The sequence below is a fragment of the Lepisma saccharinum genome, chromosome 14 (genome assembly GCF_977018435.1).
Source record: "Lepisma saccharinum chromosome 14, izLepSacc3.1, whole genome shotgun sequence".
In the NCBI taxonomy this organism is placed as follows: domain Eukaryota; kingdom Metazoa; phylum Arthropoda; class Insecta; order Zygentoma; family Lepismatidae; genus Lepisma; species Lepisma saccharinum.
In genome coordinates this window covers 64,362,337-64,381,492 of record NC_139242.1, presented here as the reverse complement: position 1 = coordinate 64,381,492, position 19,156 = coordinate 64,362,337, and the positions used below count along the sequence as shown (strand labels likewise).

The following is a 19,156-nucleotide window of genomic DNA, read 5'->3' as shown; positions in this document are numbered from 1 at the left end:
TAATGTAAAGAGGATACAACATTTCCTTCTATAAAACTTGATATAAAATATTAATGATGACACTGTAATCCAAGAAGTCATTGATCAATCAAGGGATTCCCATTTGATTTTCAGGTGTCAAACACATGTATTTCAACAACACAATATTTTGCAAAATGGTTAACGTAACCAGTAGGCAAACATTGTCTGTAATGATGCAAGAGTCTTTCATTTGAAGCAAATAGAATCCATGGTGGAGTAAGACCCATGTTTTAATGTTTTAGCAAGTAGGCCTACAAAAAATGTATTACAAAGTTTTACACAATTCATCAAAGTGTAGATAATATGTAACCATTATTATTTAAGTAATTTGATTTTTCTTGCATAACACAACACAATGGTGTTGTTGGATTCTTGTTAGATTCTTTTGTGAATAAAAATCTTCATACTGAATACTAGAGGGAATCATTATGAAGCATGATTTCTAAAGGGCTCCCTTAATCAGTTCTGCAGAGAGGCCCAAAGCTGTTGGTACATATTAATTGTCTATTAACATTATCGACCTGTAAATATCAAGTAGATACAGTCCCTATTAGCCTATTTATGTTAAACTTTATATTCTTTGGTAATCTGGAAAGGCCATTATCGAAATATTGCTTTTTGATGTTGCTCGAAGTTTTTTTGTTCGTTGGAGTTTCAATATATCATTCCTTTTCTGTTCCTTATCTCTTTTGGGGGAGGGGCAAGTGTGTAACCTGCTATATCTGCCAATTCGACACAATATATTAAAATTTTGCCCCCTCTAGGATTGACTTTGCCCCCCCTACAAAGAATTCCTGGCTACGGGCCTGGCCTGAGGCTGTTCTGCCACCTGTACGGTCAAGAAGCAACATGGCTCAGGTGCCAGGAAATATAGACGCGACGTTGCTTCACACGGCCTTGGGGTGGCCAGAGGACAGGGAACTGGCCTCAGAAAATGTAAATGACCGATTGTGGGAATTGGCAGTAAGTACCGGAGATCGAGCGACAACACGGGCAGGCGAGAGTAGCCGGGCTCATCAGCTGGTCGAGGTTTGCAGGGAAGGACACATGGGAGAGCGTTGTTTCAGGGAATATAAGTTACCCCTCCCTAAGTTTGGCACAGTACCGTTACAGGAAAGGGCGTTAGAATTTTATGAGAAATTAAAGTTCTTTCAACAAACGTGCCGCATATCAGATCAAATAATGCTAGATCATTTCTTGTTCGTCGCGTTATCAGGGGATCCGTTGGAATGGTGCAAATATCGGTGAAATGTACGAAGGCATTTTTAAATGAATTTTTGAGTGAGTTTTTTCATTCCTCACATGAGGAAGTACTGCAGGAAAAAAAATGTAAGCCAAAGTAAGGCGATAACGAAGTTTTTACGGCTTTCATCAGAAAAATGCAGAACTTGTTTGAAATGGAAGCGGTTCTTCGAACGGAAGCTCAGAGGGTGCAAATGATCACAAGGAAAGTGCACCCTTTGTTTCGCCAGTATCTGTACAGACAGTTGCGGAATTGTACAACAAGGGATTTCGCATCCAGAGTTTCTAGATGGTTTCCTTCGAACATCTGGTGATACAAGATAGCCAGGAAGATCGCGTTATGTCTCCCCCTCCTTACAGGTGGAAACAGGCAAATGCGGTGGTTAAGAATCACAAGGGGGGGGGGGTCCGATATTTCTGAGGCACCAAGGTTGCTGGTGGAACTCAGCTTTCTTCACAAAAATAGCTCTCAACAAAAGGGACAAGGGCCTGAAAAGGTTAATGACCTCGAGAACAAGGAAATTCCTGGCAGAAACACACACTTGCCTCAGAGGGTCCACTTGGAAAAGGGTGCAGCTTCAGGTCAAGAAGGGAGTCGTAAGAGGGATGTGTATTGTTTCGTCTGTTCAGGGAAACACTATGAAGAATTGTCCGAAAATCAAAGAAAGGGAGCTTTTTGCCCGGTTGTCGGGGAAGCCAACGGTTGGGTTCCCTCAACGGCTTCCCTATTTGAAAGGTAACAATAGGGCCTTGCCCCAGCGGTTTGGGTGTGGGTCGTTTGTCGGAGGTATAAGTACAGGTTCCGACTTGTTACGTTCTCTCTTATGCTCTCAGATTTTCAGGAAAGTGGCCGTCCCTCAATGGATTGACAGTTTTTTGGATGCAGCGATACCCACAGAGCGTAAGCGTCGTAGCTCTGCGTAGGGACCTCTGCGTGATGAACTGCGGGGGTGGGTTAGCGCTATGGTAAATAGTGTGCTCGTAGAGTGAAGTCCTGATAAGTGCAATTCTGTGTTATGGTGCAAAAGGCAACCGGGATCAGCGGATATTGGACTTGTTATGAAAAGATGTATATACGGTGAAGGGTAGAAGTGTAAATAAATGTTGTACATAAACAGAGAACTCTGTGATACGTTATTCTTGTCAACAATACTTATAACTAGAAAAATACAGGGTACCCAAATGCTATGGCCAGATTTTCACTTGACGATTGTATTTTTTAATCCAGTTCTAATTTTTTTGTTTTAATATTTTGAGTTCAATTTCGGAAATATCCTGTAATTTTTTTAAAGTAATGAGTACAGTATCTGTTTTATAATGTTCCTGTGTCACATGTATCATTAAATCAGAATAATAAACATACAATAATAAATTTTTGCACTGTTGCTAGCAGAATTTTAAAATCTGCAGCAATATGTTAAGAGTCGGCCATATATTAGAATGTATTACATAATTATTCATGATGTTACCAGTAGAGCATTATTTAGGAAGGTCACTCCAGTGCAAGAATTAATTACTTTTAATCAAATTTCGTATTAATTAATATAGTAAATGTTTTAAGATCACATTTTGTAGCTTAGCTTATCTTAGTTAGATTCATGGCTTTCTTAGCCCACATTTACAATAAATAAATAAATAAATAATAATAATAAAAAAGATTAGCAATATGTAAAGTAAAGGTGTCTTTTTTGTTGTTATATTATTTATTATTACTATTGCAGGTTAAGTCCATTAACAACACCACCTGTAGAGAAATCCCCAGTGATGAATCTGACATTACAAGAAATACTTATCATAGGAAATTGTAATGATCAGGTAAGTTCTAAGAAGAGAGGGTGAGAAATGATACTCAATTACCCAATTAACCATATTCACTACCAACTTTAGCTCAAGAGCTTGAAATCACCTCAAGAAATAATGTGTCTAGCTCATCATATATTGCAAGGAATGCTTCATACCGGCTCTGCTTTATCTCATTCGTATATCATTAGTGTCAAGGTTTGATACCACAATTTTGTACATACAGCAGAACTTAGATTTTACATTTTTCAGAGGACCAACCTGAGAAAACTTAAAATGCGGAAAAATGTAAAAGCGAGGAAAATTTTATAACATTTTGTTATCTGGGACCAATAAGATTGAATTCACGATGCAGGAAAATGTAAAATCAGGAAACATAAAATTGGGGTTTCACTGTAGTTCACATGTTTAATGAGGGTGACTTTTACCCCCAACCTGGAAATCTGGGAAAAATTAGGGAATTTGTAAAAAAAAAAAAAAAAAAATTAAAAACTGGAAAATTCAAGGACCATTATCATCATTTGCTTCTCATGAGCAGAAAAAGAAGAAAAACACATTTCACTTGTCCCACCTACCATTGTCTTTTTATGACAATATATAGTAAAACTTGATTTATTTGATCAACATGCAAAGTTGAAGATACTTATTTAGTGGTATGTTAGACCATTGTAGAAAGTTATATAAAAGTACCGGGAAAAATCAGGGAATTTGGTTTTGCAAATTGAGGAGGAACCCTGTTAGCAAATTCAAAATCAAAACCATATATAACCCCATCACACATATATGTATAAAACTGTTTATAGGTTTTATATTTGTGTTAAGTCCACTTTAATCAGACTGGCTAATTGGGACTGGACATACAGTTTAATGTGGGCTCTGAAGCACTATGTGCCTCCATGATTTACCAAACATGGTAACCCTTGATTGCAAGGGGACAATGCCATTGGAGAGGCCTTTCTGAACCTATTTACAATATTAAATTTTTTACTTAAATACAAAAAGTTGTTGAGCAGCCATGTATCAAGAAATATATTTTGGGAAGGTTCCGAACCAAGTCTCAGGAGTAATAATAATCATATAAATGATTAAATTAAAATATTCAAATTAAATTAAATTAATGACATTAATTAAATATGTAAATTAATATTTTAACTATATTAATTACTTGAATAGGTAAAAAGATAGAGTAAGAATAGGGATATAACCGCAGTATTTAATATCTACCTCAGGTGTAGTGAATATTAAAAAAAAATTGTGTGGAAACAACTGGCCTGGCTAGGAAATTAATGTCAAATAGATAAAGAATCGAATATTTATTGAGTAACAAAAAATGATGTTAGATCCAGTAGACAAAAAATAAAGTTCCTTATTAATATTTTATGCATATTATTATAAGTAGCCATGTGCATAAATCTTCTTTGATACTGCCCTTCATAACCACATGTTCCCAATATAATTCTTGCCTTCCGATAAGTTTGACAGGACTAAATAACCTTCGATTGTACAACAAATACTAAGAAAGTATATTTGTATTATTTAATTTCAGTATTTGATAACTCTTTCCGGGGGGGGGGGGGTCCAGAACCTGCTGCAACTCCCTCCCCCTAAATATGTCCTTGATGAGGTGTTATTTGTTATGAACTCTAATTTAATTTAATTTATTTGTTATGAACTGTAATTTAATTTAATCTGGATCAAGCACTGGACGTAGTGTATGTATGGATAATCTAAAAATTTTAGGTGCTATTCATGCCAATTCACTTTATTCCAGGTGAAGTTTAGTGAGCTGACCATGGATATGTTTAGAATGCTGCAGACATTAGAGAGGGAGCCACAGGAGGATTTCAACCACATCTACGATGCTTCTCCAGCCCCGGGAAGAGTGCCTTTTGTGAGTTTTGTTCCTTTCCTGCTGCTAAGTATGCATTGTAAATTTAGATTGTCCTGACAGTGTTCTTTTTCGTTCTTGGTAATGCTCATTGTAACAGGTTCTAGCATTACTGAAGATGAACCACGTTGCTAAGGAATCGTATAGAAAGAAATAATTTGTGTAAACAAATACATCGACACTTTTGGAAGAATTCAGGAAATGATGACTTCTAGAGTTAAAAGTTAATCTGGAAATGAAATTGTGAGAGATTCAAAATTGTTACGCTTACCACACCAGGACTCTGTATTCTGTGTGTTGTGTCCATGTTACTATAAGTCAGTTTATAACTTATAAGCACAAGTAAAAGAAAATAGAAGAGAGATTGATATACGTAATAATGAGTAGTCAGTAGGCCATCTGACTTTCACATGGGAGACCCAAGTTTGATTCCTGGGGTGAGTTATCTAAGATCAAAATTTCTATGGCCTTGTCCTTGCATTAAGTGGCTTGGGTTCACCCAGCCTCAAGAGAATGGGTATCTGAGGGTAACCTTTTGGGGTAAAGGCAGCCAGAGCTTTGTATTGATCACATCACCTTGAAAAAAGAACATGATGAAGAATGTGTGGAACCATACATGCACATCCTTGCTATATATGCATTCATGGCATGTTGCAATGTGCACGGGGAACTTTACTTGATCTGTAATAATGAGAGTTTTGTCAAAAACTAATATTCTATTAAAAGAAAGATAGATGAACTAGTAGATGCATGTTACAACAATACTCCAGAAATTTGGGATGCACCGATATGAAATTTTAACCTGTACCGATAAAATGCCGATATAAAATTTACAGATGCCAATAGGCGATATTCTACTGATCCGATATAAAATTCCAAATGGTTCATTGACCTCTATAATAAATGTATGTTACCAGATGAACAAAGCTTTTGCAATGCAAAAGAATCTACATATTTAGACATTTACTTTAATTAAAGGTACAGAATGGAGATCGTATGTTTACATCCATAAAACAATAATAAAATGGCACTATATTGCACTAAATTATAAGACATTTATGGATGTATCAGATCAGTAAAATTATACACCAATATGCCTATATTGCCTGATCGATTAATCGGCCCCATCCATATCAGATATTATGAAATGTTCCCAAGAGGAAAAATTTTCTACCCTGGACTCTTGCGATACTGACTCATGATATAACAGTGTTAATAAATTGAATATCCATTGTAATTTTGTGTCCTCTCCTTCAAAATAAAATAAGCAAATTTAATTATTTTTGGCTGCTTATCTCCTTTATTTTCACATGTTTTCTCACAGGGGTGTTCTTTTTGTAAGCGGTATCTTTCATTCTCGATTATGTGCAGATTAATGCACTACTATTTTATATGTAGCCTTATTTGAGTAAAGTGACATGCAATTCATCTATAACATTGCTCACAATAAGTTGTGTGTGTTGAAGAGAAGAAAACAATGTAGATTTGTCATTGATATGAGTTAAATGTGCAGAGTTTTCTCGTATTATTTTGAACTTTTGACTTCATATGTGAAAATAAACTACCTAGCTAATTTTCTTGCAGTATAAATGCTAATAAGTCCCCTTCCGTGGCCATGCGGTCTAAGGTGCTGTGCTTTGGACTCCGACTGTGGGATGGCATGGGTTCGAGTCTGCCTGGGTTGTCTCTAGGTTCTCGGCCTGTGTATAGGACCGGTGGCAACCCATCAGTGTGAGGAAATTGGGGAGCTACGAGTGAGTAGCGTAACCCAGTCACGGATATCTTCTATAACGGCTGGGGGTTCGACGTGCTGACTATACGTCACCCCATTACTGGTTGAAGATCTCCACACCTCTAGGTAGGATTGTGGGAGGGAGACTGGCAGTCGGGAGATAGGCCAAGGCCCTTCGTGGACTGTCGCGCCATGGGTTATTATTATTATTTATTTATAAAGGGCCTCCCCGATGGCACAGTGGTAGCGTCGTCACCTTGTAATCAAGGGGGCCCGGGTTCAATACCCAGTGGAGGCACATAGTGGTTTGGATCCCACTTTAAACTGTAGGCCCAATCCCGATTAGCCTTACTGTGCATAAAGTGGACTTAAAACACCATATCAGTCAATCAAACCATATTTATTTATAAATGCTAATAAATTGATACTAGAATGAAAGAACTCCAGGGAAAAAAATCCTCTTATAAAGGAGAAGTCAGTAAATTGACATTCATTCATAATGTGTTGTTCTACTGAGCATAAAGTTTTATATTAAATCCATATAATACTTGCATAGAAAAATAGTTAATATACAAGTTTCTAAGTGATTTCATTTCTTCTTTATTGCTACTGTTTGGATCAAAAGAATGGTGAGAGACCTATGAAGAGGGAGAATCCCCACAAGTACCTGTTGTATAAGCCAACATTCAGTCAAGTTATGGTCTTTCTAGCATCAGGTTAGTAACTTTAGGATATGCATATTTTCCTTCATTGAAGTTTTTAACATCTACTGATCAGGCCCGTAGCTAGAACTGACCTCCAGTGGGTGCTCACGGGTTATCAGGGGGGCTTTGTGAACCAAGTCCATTTTTCAAAAGTTTAATAGTATGAAATGAAGGTAAATTGAGGACTAAAAGTGGTAAATGTTGTAAGTGCCAAAGCGAAAGTGTTGGGAAATCGCATCGTTCCCCACATCAGCCCGTAAGAACGTTCACACTAGTGACCTCTTTACATGCCCTTTGAACTACTTAGAGGGCTACCAGCCACTTTTCACGTTTACCACATTATAAGGCATGGCACATTTCACAGTTTAACGTGGAAAACTGTGTTTGAATTCTTGTGACACTTACAGTGTTTACCAATTTTAGTCTTCAATTATGAGTGTCGGAGGTCATTAAGTTAAATTAAAATTTTGAAATATACAAATACTATAGTTTTTTTCTACATCTTCTAAAACATCTCTTGAAGTGACACCATCCATACTATTTTTGATGGTACAGATATTTACATCATACATGTTAAAATGTACAGTTACGGACTCTTCTGGATTGTAATAACCTAATTTACTTTCAATGGAATCGCTACAACGCAGAAGTGTCAGAGACTGTACAATATTAACTTCAATCATAGTGCCTACCGTACATTCCACCCCTGGCCAAAGCAATAAAACTTGGGATCTGTTGACATTTGACGTAGATGTGGAAGGAATGTGAATGGACGTTAAAGTCAGAGATTTCTGTCAAACGAGAGGCTGCAACAGGGGCAGGGAATGTACAGATAAAGAAGGCCTCCTATGAAAGAACTTTCTAAAGTCTAGAGAATCTTCTACACACATGCCGCTGCTTAGACTTCTGCTCATAAACAAGATGAATGAACGAAGTTGTGAACAAATTAATATATTCTGTCTACATTTTCACTTTTCACCTCAAACTAGAATACAAAATAGTTTTACCTGGGGGGGGGGCTGGGGGGGCTGGGGGAAGTGCCAAGGGCGGCTGGTGACCCTGTTAGGGGGGACTCAGCCCCCCCAACCCCCTGGCCCCTGCCTGGCTACGGACCTGCTACTGATCTTATTTATATTGAAAACATTTAATCCAAAACCACATAATATTCATTTTTGCAATTGCCCATGTTTCTTCAGTAGTCGTGTGAATAGCAAAACCTATCAAATTATGTTCATTATACAAGAAATGCAAGTCAAATCTGTGTGTAGCCTTAAGGAAAATGCTTATTCTTGGCATCAAAACATTGAGAGAAAAATACCAATATTGTTCTGTCAATTAAAAGTAGTAGTAATTTGTTATTGCAAATATGAACTAAAGTGATGTGCAGAAGGCTTTTATTCATGAATTTTCTCATCTTTAGGCTTTAAGGAGTTACCTCCAAACGGAGCATTATTGCTGTACATTTCTGCTGATGGCTGTTTTTCAACATCAAAACACCCAGAGGATAGTGAGTAAACTCTTTCTCTTCCTTGTATATAACTGATGCAATATATCAACATTTTGCATGTGTGTTTTTATTCTCTTTTTTAGTAATGCTTCGTTAATTGCTAGGGCTTGAACCTGTCTCTCTGGCATACTAGTTCATTGCTTTATCGACAGTTACAAGCTGGCACAGGTTTTCACCTAATTTTTCACTCCTGCTGTTTTTCCTATGTGTGTTTGTCTTTGTCACTGTTGCCTTTGAAACACTGATGATGTTGACATTGTATACAGCTCGTATGCTAGGAGAAATGTATACAGCTCGTATGCTAGGAGAAACTAGGCACCATCTATACACAGATGCATAGAATTCTTATGTAAACATTTGTTTAGAGGAATTACATTTATGGAATATTCCTTGAGGCAAAGATTAACAGTATATCAGTATCGTCAGAATGGGCACTGCTACTAAAAAAAACCAAACAGTGTGAGAGAGTATGAATTTCTCCCTTGTTGCAAGTGGAAGCAGTTTTTTAAGTTGATTAAGCTAGATATGATCTGTAAAATATATGATGAATAATTATTTATAGACTCTCATGTATTCCTTGTGGACAAACAACTTCAACTAACTAATTCTCTAGCCTTCTTAAATCTGAAAGTTTGTGGCTGCAGCAACACAGGCCTTCCATCTATCTCTATGCTGGACAAGATCAATCCAATCTTTTCCATCCTTACCGATTTCCTTTAGATCCATCTCTACGTCATCTCTCCATCTTCGTCTTGGCCTTGACAATGACAATTGTCTTCCAACTGTGCAAGGAATAAGCTGTGATTATTTTTTAAGAAATCTGAACATAGAGAAGTGAAATATGTTTAACAATGAAAAGAAATATTTGATCAATAAAGTGCAGTGTAAAGTATTTTATTGTGATGATACCTTCTGATTATGGAACTCCAATAGCTAACACCAAAAATAATAAGGAATAAAAAGTAAGTGATTTCTTATTGTGTACTAATACTGTATTTAATTTAAATAATGTTTATTGTTGCAGTGGGCTATGATCTTGGAGGCGTTATCACAAACAGCAAACGTGAAATGGATCACTCAAACAAGAAAGCAGTTCAGCTCAAGGAGATGCATTGGTGAGCATTAAAACAAACTAATAGTAGTTTGTGTGTGTTTGTCTTCACGATACCTTATAATATGAATTTTCTAAGGGTTATGTCTAAAGGAATTTTGTTTATTAGTTTTGTATTGTTTCAGGAGAATTTTTCATACTTTTTTTTTTTTAACTCTTGCTCAAAAGCACAATAACAGTGAGTTGGGGATTTGTAATAATGTAAAATGAAATTACTAATGCAGGTGAAACCTGTAAGATCAAGTTAGTTTCATGGGGAAAATAACACCGATGTAACTCATGGGCCATATTTAGAAAAAAATAAAAATCATTAAAAAGTCATGTAATTTATAAGTGATATATTTGTGAACACTATAAGGTGAGGTATTCTTGCATTTTTCTTTTATTAAATGCTGAGACAACTCTAATAAAACATTTTAATTCGCAACCAGTTGTCAAAGCTGACAGTGTAAACAAAATCTATGGATGATTAAAATATTTATTTGTAATATGGAATTGTTTTGTTACATGCCTCTCTCTTTTCAGCTTGTATCCAGGAGATTTATATCCTTTCACTCGGAAACCCTTCTTCTTCATTATTGACTCGGATAACAGTTTTGTGTTCCAGCATGTGCCACGTTACTTCGGACAACCTCTTGTTGTTCTCATGTCTCCTCAGGATATACCCCCAGCCTTCCAAGGTAGGTGCCAAACTTTTTGACGAAGTGAAGGAAGGCATTTTGTTCTTCATATGACTTTGCCCATAGAGTAAAAATTTCAGTTTAGAAACTTTAGAAAATCATAATTTAAGTCAGCAGTAATGCTTCTTTCTCATATTACATATTGCAAGATGCAGATAATGTATGTAAGAACAAGTAACGTGTCCTGGAGTATGTTTCTTAACATACACTGAAAATGTGAAGAGATGCTGAAGTATTGTGAAATAACATATCTGTACTTGGTGTATAATTTGAGCCTCTTCGATTACAGGGTATTATTATAGGGTTAAAAAGGACATTTCTTAAAAATATACGTGAGCCTACATGAAACTAAGAATTTTTTTATTAAATTTTAATTTTGTAAAGAAATGTGTGACCCTGTTATCTTTGACAGAATAGGGCTCTAAAAACCAAGCAATGTTAAGAACTATTGACCTTGTTACATAAGATAAAGTTAGGACTGTAGTCAGGAAATATAATTCCACACGAATATATTCATTTTTTAGGTTAGTATCTCTGCAGTTTATTCCACTTCACATTTATGAAGTTTTAAAGTAAATGAAATTAATAATAATAGCATATAGTTCAAAGCTTAAGAAACCATGAGGTTTATATTGTGGTTTAGGAAAATAACAATAAAATTGTGTTTTGCTGCATGTCAGTAGACTAATTCTCTTTCTTGTTACTAGATCATCAACACAAGGGCAGTTTGTTCACCCTTTTTCTACATAGCCCGCTTACAGCATTTTGCTACATCTGCAACATACTTGACATCCCAATCCACCATTGGGAAAGGTGCCAATCCTTCATTGACAGATTTGTCACAGAAGCAAGCAGGCTCTTCACTCGTTGCAGAGTGGGTGAGTGGAATCATATATGAAATAAAAATTGTATATGTTTGTAACTTACATATATTGCTTTACTTCCAAAAATGAAAGACTTAAACTGAACTAGTTAAATATCTTATTGTTATGACAAAGTAAGGCTATATTATTATTATGTATTGAAAAGATACGAAAATTGCAATTCAACCAGAATCAAACCATGGGTAATGTTCATACATGCATAGTTCATTTTGACAAATATGAAATCTGAAATTACACAATGTGATGATCATTTTTGAAGTTTTCATTCTTCTATTTGGTCTAGGAATTAATTCGTGCGGTTGTTACGCACACATTGAAGCTGTAGTTCAAACACAAAATACATAAATACCTTAAGAAAAATATTCTCCATCGCGAGCCACCACTTTCGCCCATCTGTCAGGCAAGTTACAGATTCCGTGGCGAAAGAAGTCCTCATCCTTTGAAGCAATCCAGTCAGAGACCCATTTTTCGATATCTTCTGAAGAAGTGAACCACTGTCCAATCAAATCATTATTCATGCAATTGAACAAGTAGTAGTCCGAAGGAGCAACATCTGGTGAATACGGCGGGTGGGATAAAACTTCCCACCCGACATTTTCTAAATAGGTTTTGACCGGTTTTGCGACATGTGGGCGAGCGTTATCATGTCTGTTCTCCCATTCTGGTCGTTTCCTGGCCAGAGCTTGCTTCAAACGCATTAATTGTCATCGATAACGTTCTCCATTAATAGTTTCACCCGGTTGCAGCAGCTCATAGTACACCACACCTTTCATATCCCACCATATGCACAGCATAACCTTTGCACAGTGAATATCTCGTTTCGGTTGTGATGGACCTGGTTCACCTGGCTTCACCCAGGCCTTTTTTCATTTCGGGTTCTCGTAATGGATCCACTTCTCATCGCCAGTAACAATGCGATGCAAAAACCCCTTTCTTTTCTGTCTTTGAAGCAGCAATTCGCAAATGGTTTTTCGTCTTTCAACGTCTCTGTCTTTCAATTCATGTGGAACCCAATGTGACATCTTTTGAATCATTCCCATGGCTTTGAGGCGTTTGGAAACTGTTGTTTGATCAACGCCTTATGCTTCTGCAAGTTCTTCCTGCGTTTGACACGAATCCTAATCGAGCAATGCTCTCAATTCTTTGTCTTCAAATTTTTTTGGCTGTTCAGGTCGCTCTTGGTCTTCCAGGCCTAAATCACCACTTCTAAACCGTGCAAACCACTTCTGACACGTTCGCTCAGCTAGCGCATGGTCACCATACACTTCCACCAAAATACGATGACTTTCGGTAGCACTTTTCTGCATGTTAAAGTAATGAAGCAGAACACCCCGCAAAAACACTTTATCTGGCACAAACTGCGCCATGTTCAGTTGACTACAAAATGCTGTTGTTGACGCGTCAATCAACTGCCCTATACTACGAACGATGCACGCTGACAGGAGTTTTCAACGCATGTGTGGCTACACGTAAACTGTGGGACAATACGCTCGTTACGCCATCTCTTGTCCAGGCGCACGAATTAATACCTAGACCAAATATCATATTTTGTCATGAAGTGGTGGTAAATGCAAAATCAAGCTCCTAGACTTGAAACCTTCAGTTTATTTTTTTATTATTCTGGTGTCTGAATTAACCTTCATGTTATACATAATCCTTGAACTGTTTAATTCTGCTGCAAAATTTGAGGAAGAGAAATGAACTTTTTATAATTATTAATATCCAAATAACTAAATAAATCAATCTAAATATATTACACTCCTCACAAAAAGTTTGGAATATTGTTATATTAGGCACAACAAGTTTGGTATATTATTATATTAGGCAATAGACATGGTGGCATATGTCGGCGAAAAGATGAGAACGTCTAGCAGGCATATACCATGTGGTGGTGTTGCATTTCAAGGCCTGTTGTCTAATCAAAAATATTCCAAACATTTTGTGAGGAGTGTATATACAAAACACTTATATATTGACTACACGTGTTATATATCGTATCAATCCATAAGATTTTATGTTTATTTTATTAAGTGTCTCTGAACGCTTCATGTTGACCAGGGCATTCACTTGTTTTTCTCAGCTGTCTCAAGCCTCTTAGGCATGTTTACAATGCATTGTGTTGTGCCATGCAAACCTCCTGAGCATTCAGGAACAGGTAACACTTCTGGTTTTAGAGTCAGCGGTTTGCATGGTAGCAATTATGATAATCACACGATTCGGCATCGAGGAAGAGCTCGATGGCCAGGGAATAGAGAGGTGAGACAAGCTGGGAGGTGACTGACTTTGGGGATTGAGTGGAGAGAGAGAAGGTGGTCAGCAAGGCAGTAGGTGAGGAGTAGAACAACGCTCTGGTCGATAAATAGGAGAGAAGCTTACAGAGGACTTCGCTATTTTCATTCAGCTAAAGACTTCAGATAGACAGGTAATTATCCTACACCCAGCCATGATACAGGTTCAACGGTTCGCAAAACCCAACGAGTGAACATTGTCTTTTCAGTAGTTTAATTCCTTTGTGTAATTTGTACCTTTCGCATGCCAAGCGATAACTCGTCATGTCAATGACGAGTGGTCTCATCAAGAGGATGAATGATGAGTAGTTTACATCACCCCATCAATTAACTGGTTAACCTGCTAGATACTCTTAAGATCCCACGAACTTTAAGGTTCGTTACGATATAGAGCCACATATTTATGGTGAATAAAGGATCAAGATTTTGGTATAGAAACAGCACATTTCGGAATCAAAAGTGGTATATAAAATGTCATTTCGGTGTTAAAATGGTGAATATGACCATAATTTAATTTTAAAAACTACACTTATTACACAAAATAAATATTTTCCTTCTGATAGTACATTTATGGAGCTATCACAGTATTATGTTTAATCCTGTGTAAAGGAGTTCGTTTTTGCTTAAATAAAATATTTACTGCAAAATTAATCATTTGCCAGAATTTGCATAACTCTCAGGATAATTCAGACTTGAAAGTGTGTTGTGTCGGTAAATAAACTCTAAATTTTGTGTTTAAGCGTTTATTTCCCATTTTGCAGCTCATTTCGCATCATTTTGTCACAAAATATGGTAGGAAAATGCACCTCACACCTTCAAAAAAAAAAAAACACTTTTGTGTTACTTCACATTTCGTGTTTCTGTCAAAAACTAAGTATGCATGCCTCTAGTTAGATATAAATAATTAAGACATTGCTGTGAAATGTCCAAGTACGCTTATTGGCTGGAATCAATAAAATATATATGCATCGGTATCGACTTAGTTACAGAAATAAGTATTTTGATGTGCTTTCTTATTAAAAGTATGTGATCTTCCTTCTGCTACTGTATTTGAAGAGAATTACTGAGAATTTTAGTATAAGTATAGTTTTTATATCACATTTGGGATTTTATTCATCATTCTAACAACCAAGTGCAATTTTATATGCCACTTTTGATCCCAAATTGCAGTCAGTTTTTGTGCCAAAATTTTGATATTTCGTTCCCCATAAAAATATGTCCCTAGTTATAATGTAGAGTGATGTGAACTATTTCATGTAGCTTATTTATTTGAATTAGTTCCCTCAGTTGCAGGGATATGGTATTAGTGTCCAATGTTCAAGGGCAGGGTTACCAGACGTCTGATTTTTCCCGGACATGTCCTACATTTTAGTCTTGTCCGGTGTCCAGGAGGAATTTGAATATGCCATTCCTTGAAAACTGTATTTTTTGTTCATTAGTATACCTGTAAAGAAAGGTATGGCAAGGTAAAGTTGCCTGTGCATACAGCACCGTGCCATGAAGGCACATTTAGGGTATGTGGGGATAGGGCCCCACATCTCTCAATCTCAGCCATTTTGGAGGTGATGTGATCAGCACGACACTTCAGCCAACTTAACCCCCCCCCCCCCCAGTTGCCCTCAGGTACCCATTGATTTGAGGCTGGGTGAGCCCTGGAGTCACTTTATGCGGGGACAAGGCTGGAAAATACAAAACAATATATCCATTGTTACTATTGAAATTCCGGATTTTTTTCCGTAAGCTAGCATCATTGCTTCTGTTCCACTTACTCGCTGCTTTCAGTTTCTGCAAGAGGTCTTGTACACTTAAGAAATATGGTATTGTAATGTTGTGTGTTATGAAATAGTCTCACTTTTTACATGCAACATGATGAACTCCTCTCGTATACGGTACCGGGTGAGTCACCTAAAATTAGCACCGGAAATATTTCGTGAACAACAACAAATATTGAAGAACTGCTTTTGCAGATATAAAGGTATGATAGGGTCTCATGAAATTAGTGGACACAATATGTTCAACTACGTAAAGAAGTATGATTTTCAACACAATCTTAGTTTTTTTTTTTAAATGGAAATCCCATTATATTTTTATCTGATTTGAAATTACGGAAAAATTCATTAAGAATGGCGTTTGTTACATTGTAATACGTCAAGTATTTCTCAAGTAATTCTAACGTGAAGTTGAGCGTGAAGGCGCCCACTATGCCTGTTGGCGGAGCCGAGCGCAAATGCTGTCGTGCATACAGCCTGCACGCTTGTGCTTCATTTTTCCTACACTTGCCATAGATAAGTATCATCTCTGCCTTTTCAGAGTTTGAAAATACTATTTTCTCAGCAACAGTTCTGACGTACGTACACTGTCACAAATGTATGGTTAATCCATGTACTTTGTTACGCCCTTGCTTCATTTGATAAAATTGATAAATCAATTAGAAAGAAAGAAAAAAATGTTATAAGGTGCAAAGTTTAAAAGTTGAAAACCTAAAGATTTGTCATGACCAAACGAGAAGAGTTGATTGTACCGGTGGACTAAAAATTATCACGTAAATTAATGGATGCCCATTAAATATTAGAAATATGTTAATGTACTAATCTTTATGTATGTAACTGATGGTGGAATGTATAAAATTTATACTTTTATGTACAAATATTTATTAACTCAGAAAGATATATCTATTTATTTTTTATTTATTTGAGAAATCCTGAATACAGAGAAAATCCATTTTATATCAGGATATCAACAGCGAGAAAAATAGAACTTAACAAATGAGAAGCACGCACACATATGTCACAAGAATAATACAATAAAAATAAGAAAAATTAAACAATAATAATAAAACAATAACAAGGGTATAAAAAATATTAATTTCTCTTCAGCTGCTTGATGCACGCATTTCTGAAAGCCTGCTTAGATAGATGGAAGCCTGGAGGATCAACTAGTGTATTGTATCTTGTTTGTAGCCTATAGAGAAATGACCTTTGTTCTAGGGATAGCCTTGAGGCTTTTGTGTAAAAGAAGTTGTTGCATTTGCTGTTGGTACGTGGGATCCGGATGTGAAGATGTGGCAAGAGTTCGTTAGTGAAAAGTTGTCCATTCATGATTTTGAAAAGAAATGTTAGATCTGAAACTTGACGGCGAAGGGACGGATCGTGAATTTGAAGAGTGGATAGAATTTCATGTTTGGAAAAGTTTGCAAGGGCTGGGCATCTATGTTTGACAATTCTGATAAAGAAATTTACCACTTTGTTTGTTCTCTTTATATTGCTATCACAGGCCATTGACCAAATACAGGAACCATATTCAAGAATAGGTACGACGCACGATGTAAAGTAGGTTTTGAGGGCAGAAACATGTGTGATATCTGTAAATCTGTAAATTAGCCCAAGGGTTTTCATGGCTCTCGAAGTTACGTAATCTATGTGGTGGATGAAAGTGAGTTTGCTGTCGAAAATGACTCCAAGATCTTTGTGCTGTTGTACGAACGGGATGATTTTGTTGCATAATCTATAGGATGGTGCTGTAAAATTGGATTTGAGGGTAAACCTCATAAAAACGGATTTTTCGGGATTTATTTTCAGATTCCAGTCTTGGCACCAGTGTTCAATGTGTGTGAGATTGTCTTGCAAGGAACAAGTGTCTTCAACTGAAGCGATGTTTCTAAATAACTTACAGTCATCAGCATACAATAAAATTGAGCATTCTGGAGAAATATATTCATGAATATCGTCCATGAAAAGAGTGAAACACAGGGGCCCTAGAGAACTTCCTTGAGGCACACCGGAAACTACAGGGAGCCAGGACGAAGAGCAACCAGATATGATAACCCTTTGCTTTCTATTGTGCAAGTAAGATGAGAGTAATTTAAGAAGAGGTCCGTGAATGTTGAATCTGTTTGAAAGTTTATGGATGAGTTTTGTATGAGGGACAGAGTCAAACGCTTTAGAAAAATCTAAGTAAACGACATCCATGTCTTGCTTGGCACTCAGGCAGTTAACAGCGTTGGTGAGCAAACAAGCAAGGTTTGTGTCACATGAAGCATGAGGAAGAAAACCGTGTTGAGTGGGAGAGAGGAACGGAGTAGCATGCGCAAGGATACGATTGGAAATTATTTTTTCGGCTAGTAGTGCAAGTGCAGGAAGTAAGGAAATTGGACGATAAGAAGTAACTTGAGTTTTGTTTCCGTGTTTGAGTATAGGAACTATATTTGCTTGCTTCCATGCAAGAGGAAATACACCCTCGGAAAAACATTTGTTAAAGATTATGCTGATTGGTTTGGATAGAATATGGGCTAATCGTAGAAATATGCCAGGGATATCATTAGGAGCGTTAGCTTTAGAACATGAAAGAGATTTTAATAATTCGTGGACTTCATTGCAGTTAGTTGAGATTTGAGAGAGTGTGTATGGAGTGATGGGCTTGACTTCAGGCAGTGCAGTAGCGGTATTATTTGTAAAGTTGCTGTGAAAATACGAGTTAAAAAGTGATGTGCGCTCCTTCTTTGTAGCAGACTTACCGTTCCAGGAGACTTGAACGGGAATACGGTCGTGTTGTCGGCGTGAGTTAATTAGCTTCCAGAACATTTTGGGGTTTTTAGCAGCAATTTCAGTCACAGTTTGAATGTAATTATTATAGTCTCTTTGCATTAAGTTTTTGCTATGTTTTCTTAATTGAGTAAAAGTGTTCCGTGTATGAACATTTGGAACTTGTTTCCACAGGATCCACGCATTCTTTTTGTTCTTTAGCATAAGTTTCGTCTCTTCACTATACCACGATGGGAATCGGGATGTTTTTGTTTTCCTTAGGGGCACGTGATCTTTAATTATGGCTTGCACACAGTCCACGAGGAAATCCACTGCTTCTTCCGCTGGGAGGGGGTCCATCATTGTCCACGGTACAAGGCTGGTGACAAGAAAAAGCTGCTCCCAGTTGACTCTTTTCCAGTTGTAGACTGGTCTGGAGGAGGGGGAGGGCCTGGGGGCTTTTCCAGGGACTCGGATTTCGGCATGGATGGGGGTGTGGTCCGAGGCGATGAATTGCTCACCGGGAGTGGCCTTGACCTTTGTGTACGAAGACAGCAACAGGTCGAGAGTTTCTGTGCGTCTTGTGGGGAAGTCTACAAACTGATGAAGTCCAATCGCTTTGATATAATGATCCAAAAACCACCTGTCATCATTGTCTGTGCATAGGCCAGAGTTCGACGATGACCATTTTATGTGAAGGTTGAAATCGCCCATTAGAATCTAATAATGCTGACAAGGTTGCAGTTCCAGATTTTGGGGGTCTATAAAAACAGCCGATT

The 19,156-nt window shown here is 37.1% G+C and overlaps 1 protein-coding gene across 1 annotated transcript in view; it reads left to right on the top strand.

Annotated features, from left to right (window-relative positions):
• Positions 1-19,156, top strand: part of LOC145998963 (protein SCAI) — a 72,565-nt gene that overhangs the window by 43,077 nt on the left and 10,332 nt on the right. The window contains exons 7-13 of the mRNA XM_083135797.1: positions 2,985-3,078; positions 4,835-4,954; positions 7,309-7,399; positions 8,808-8,894; positions 9,919-10,009; positions 10,531-10,685; positions 11,393-11,563. Coding sequence (XP_082991923.1) covers positions 2,985-3,078; positions 4,835-4,954; positions 7,309-7,399; positions 8,808-8,894; positions 9,919-10,009; positions 10,531-10,685; positions 11,393-11,563 — 809 coding nt within the window. The remainder of the gene's footprint in view (positions 1-2,984; positions 3,079-4,834; positions 4,955-7,308; positions 7,400-8,807; positions 8,895-9,918; positions 10,010-10,530; positions 10,686-11,392; positions 11,564-19,156) is intronic.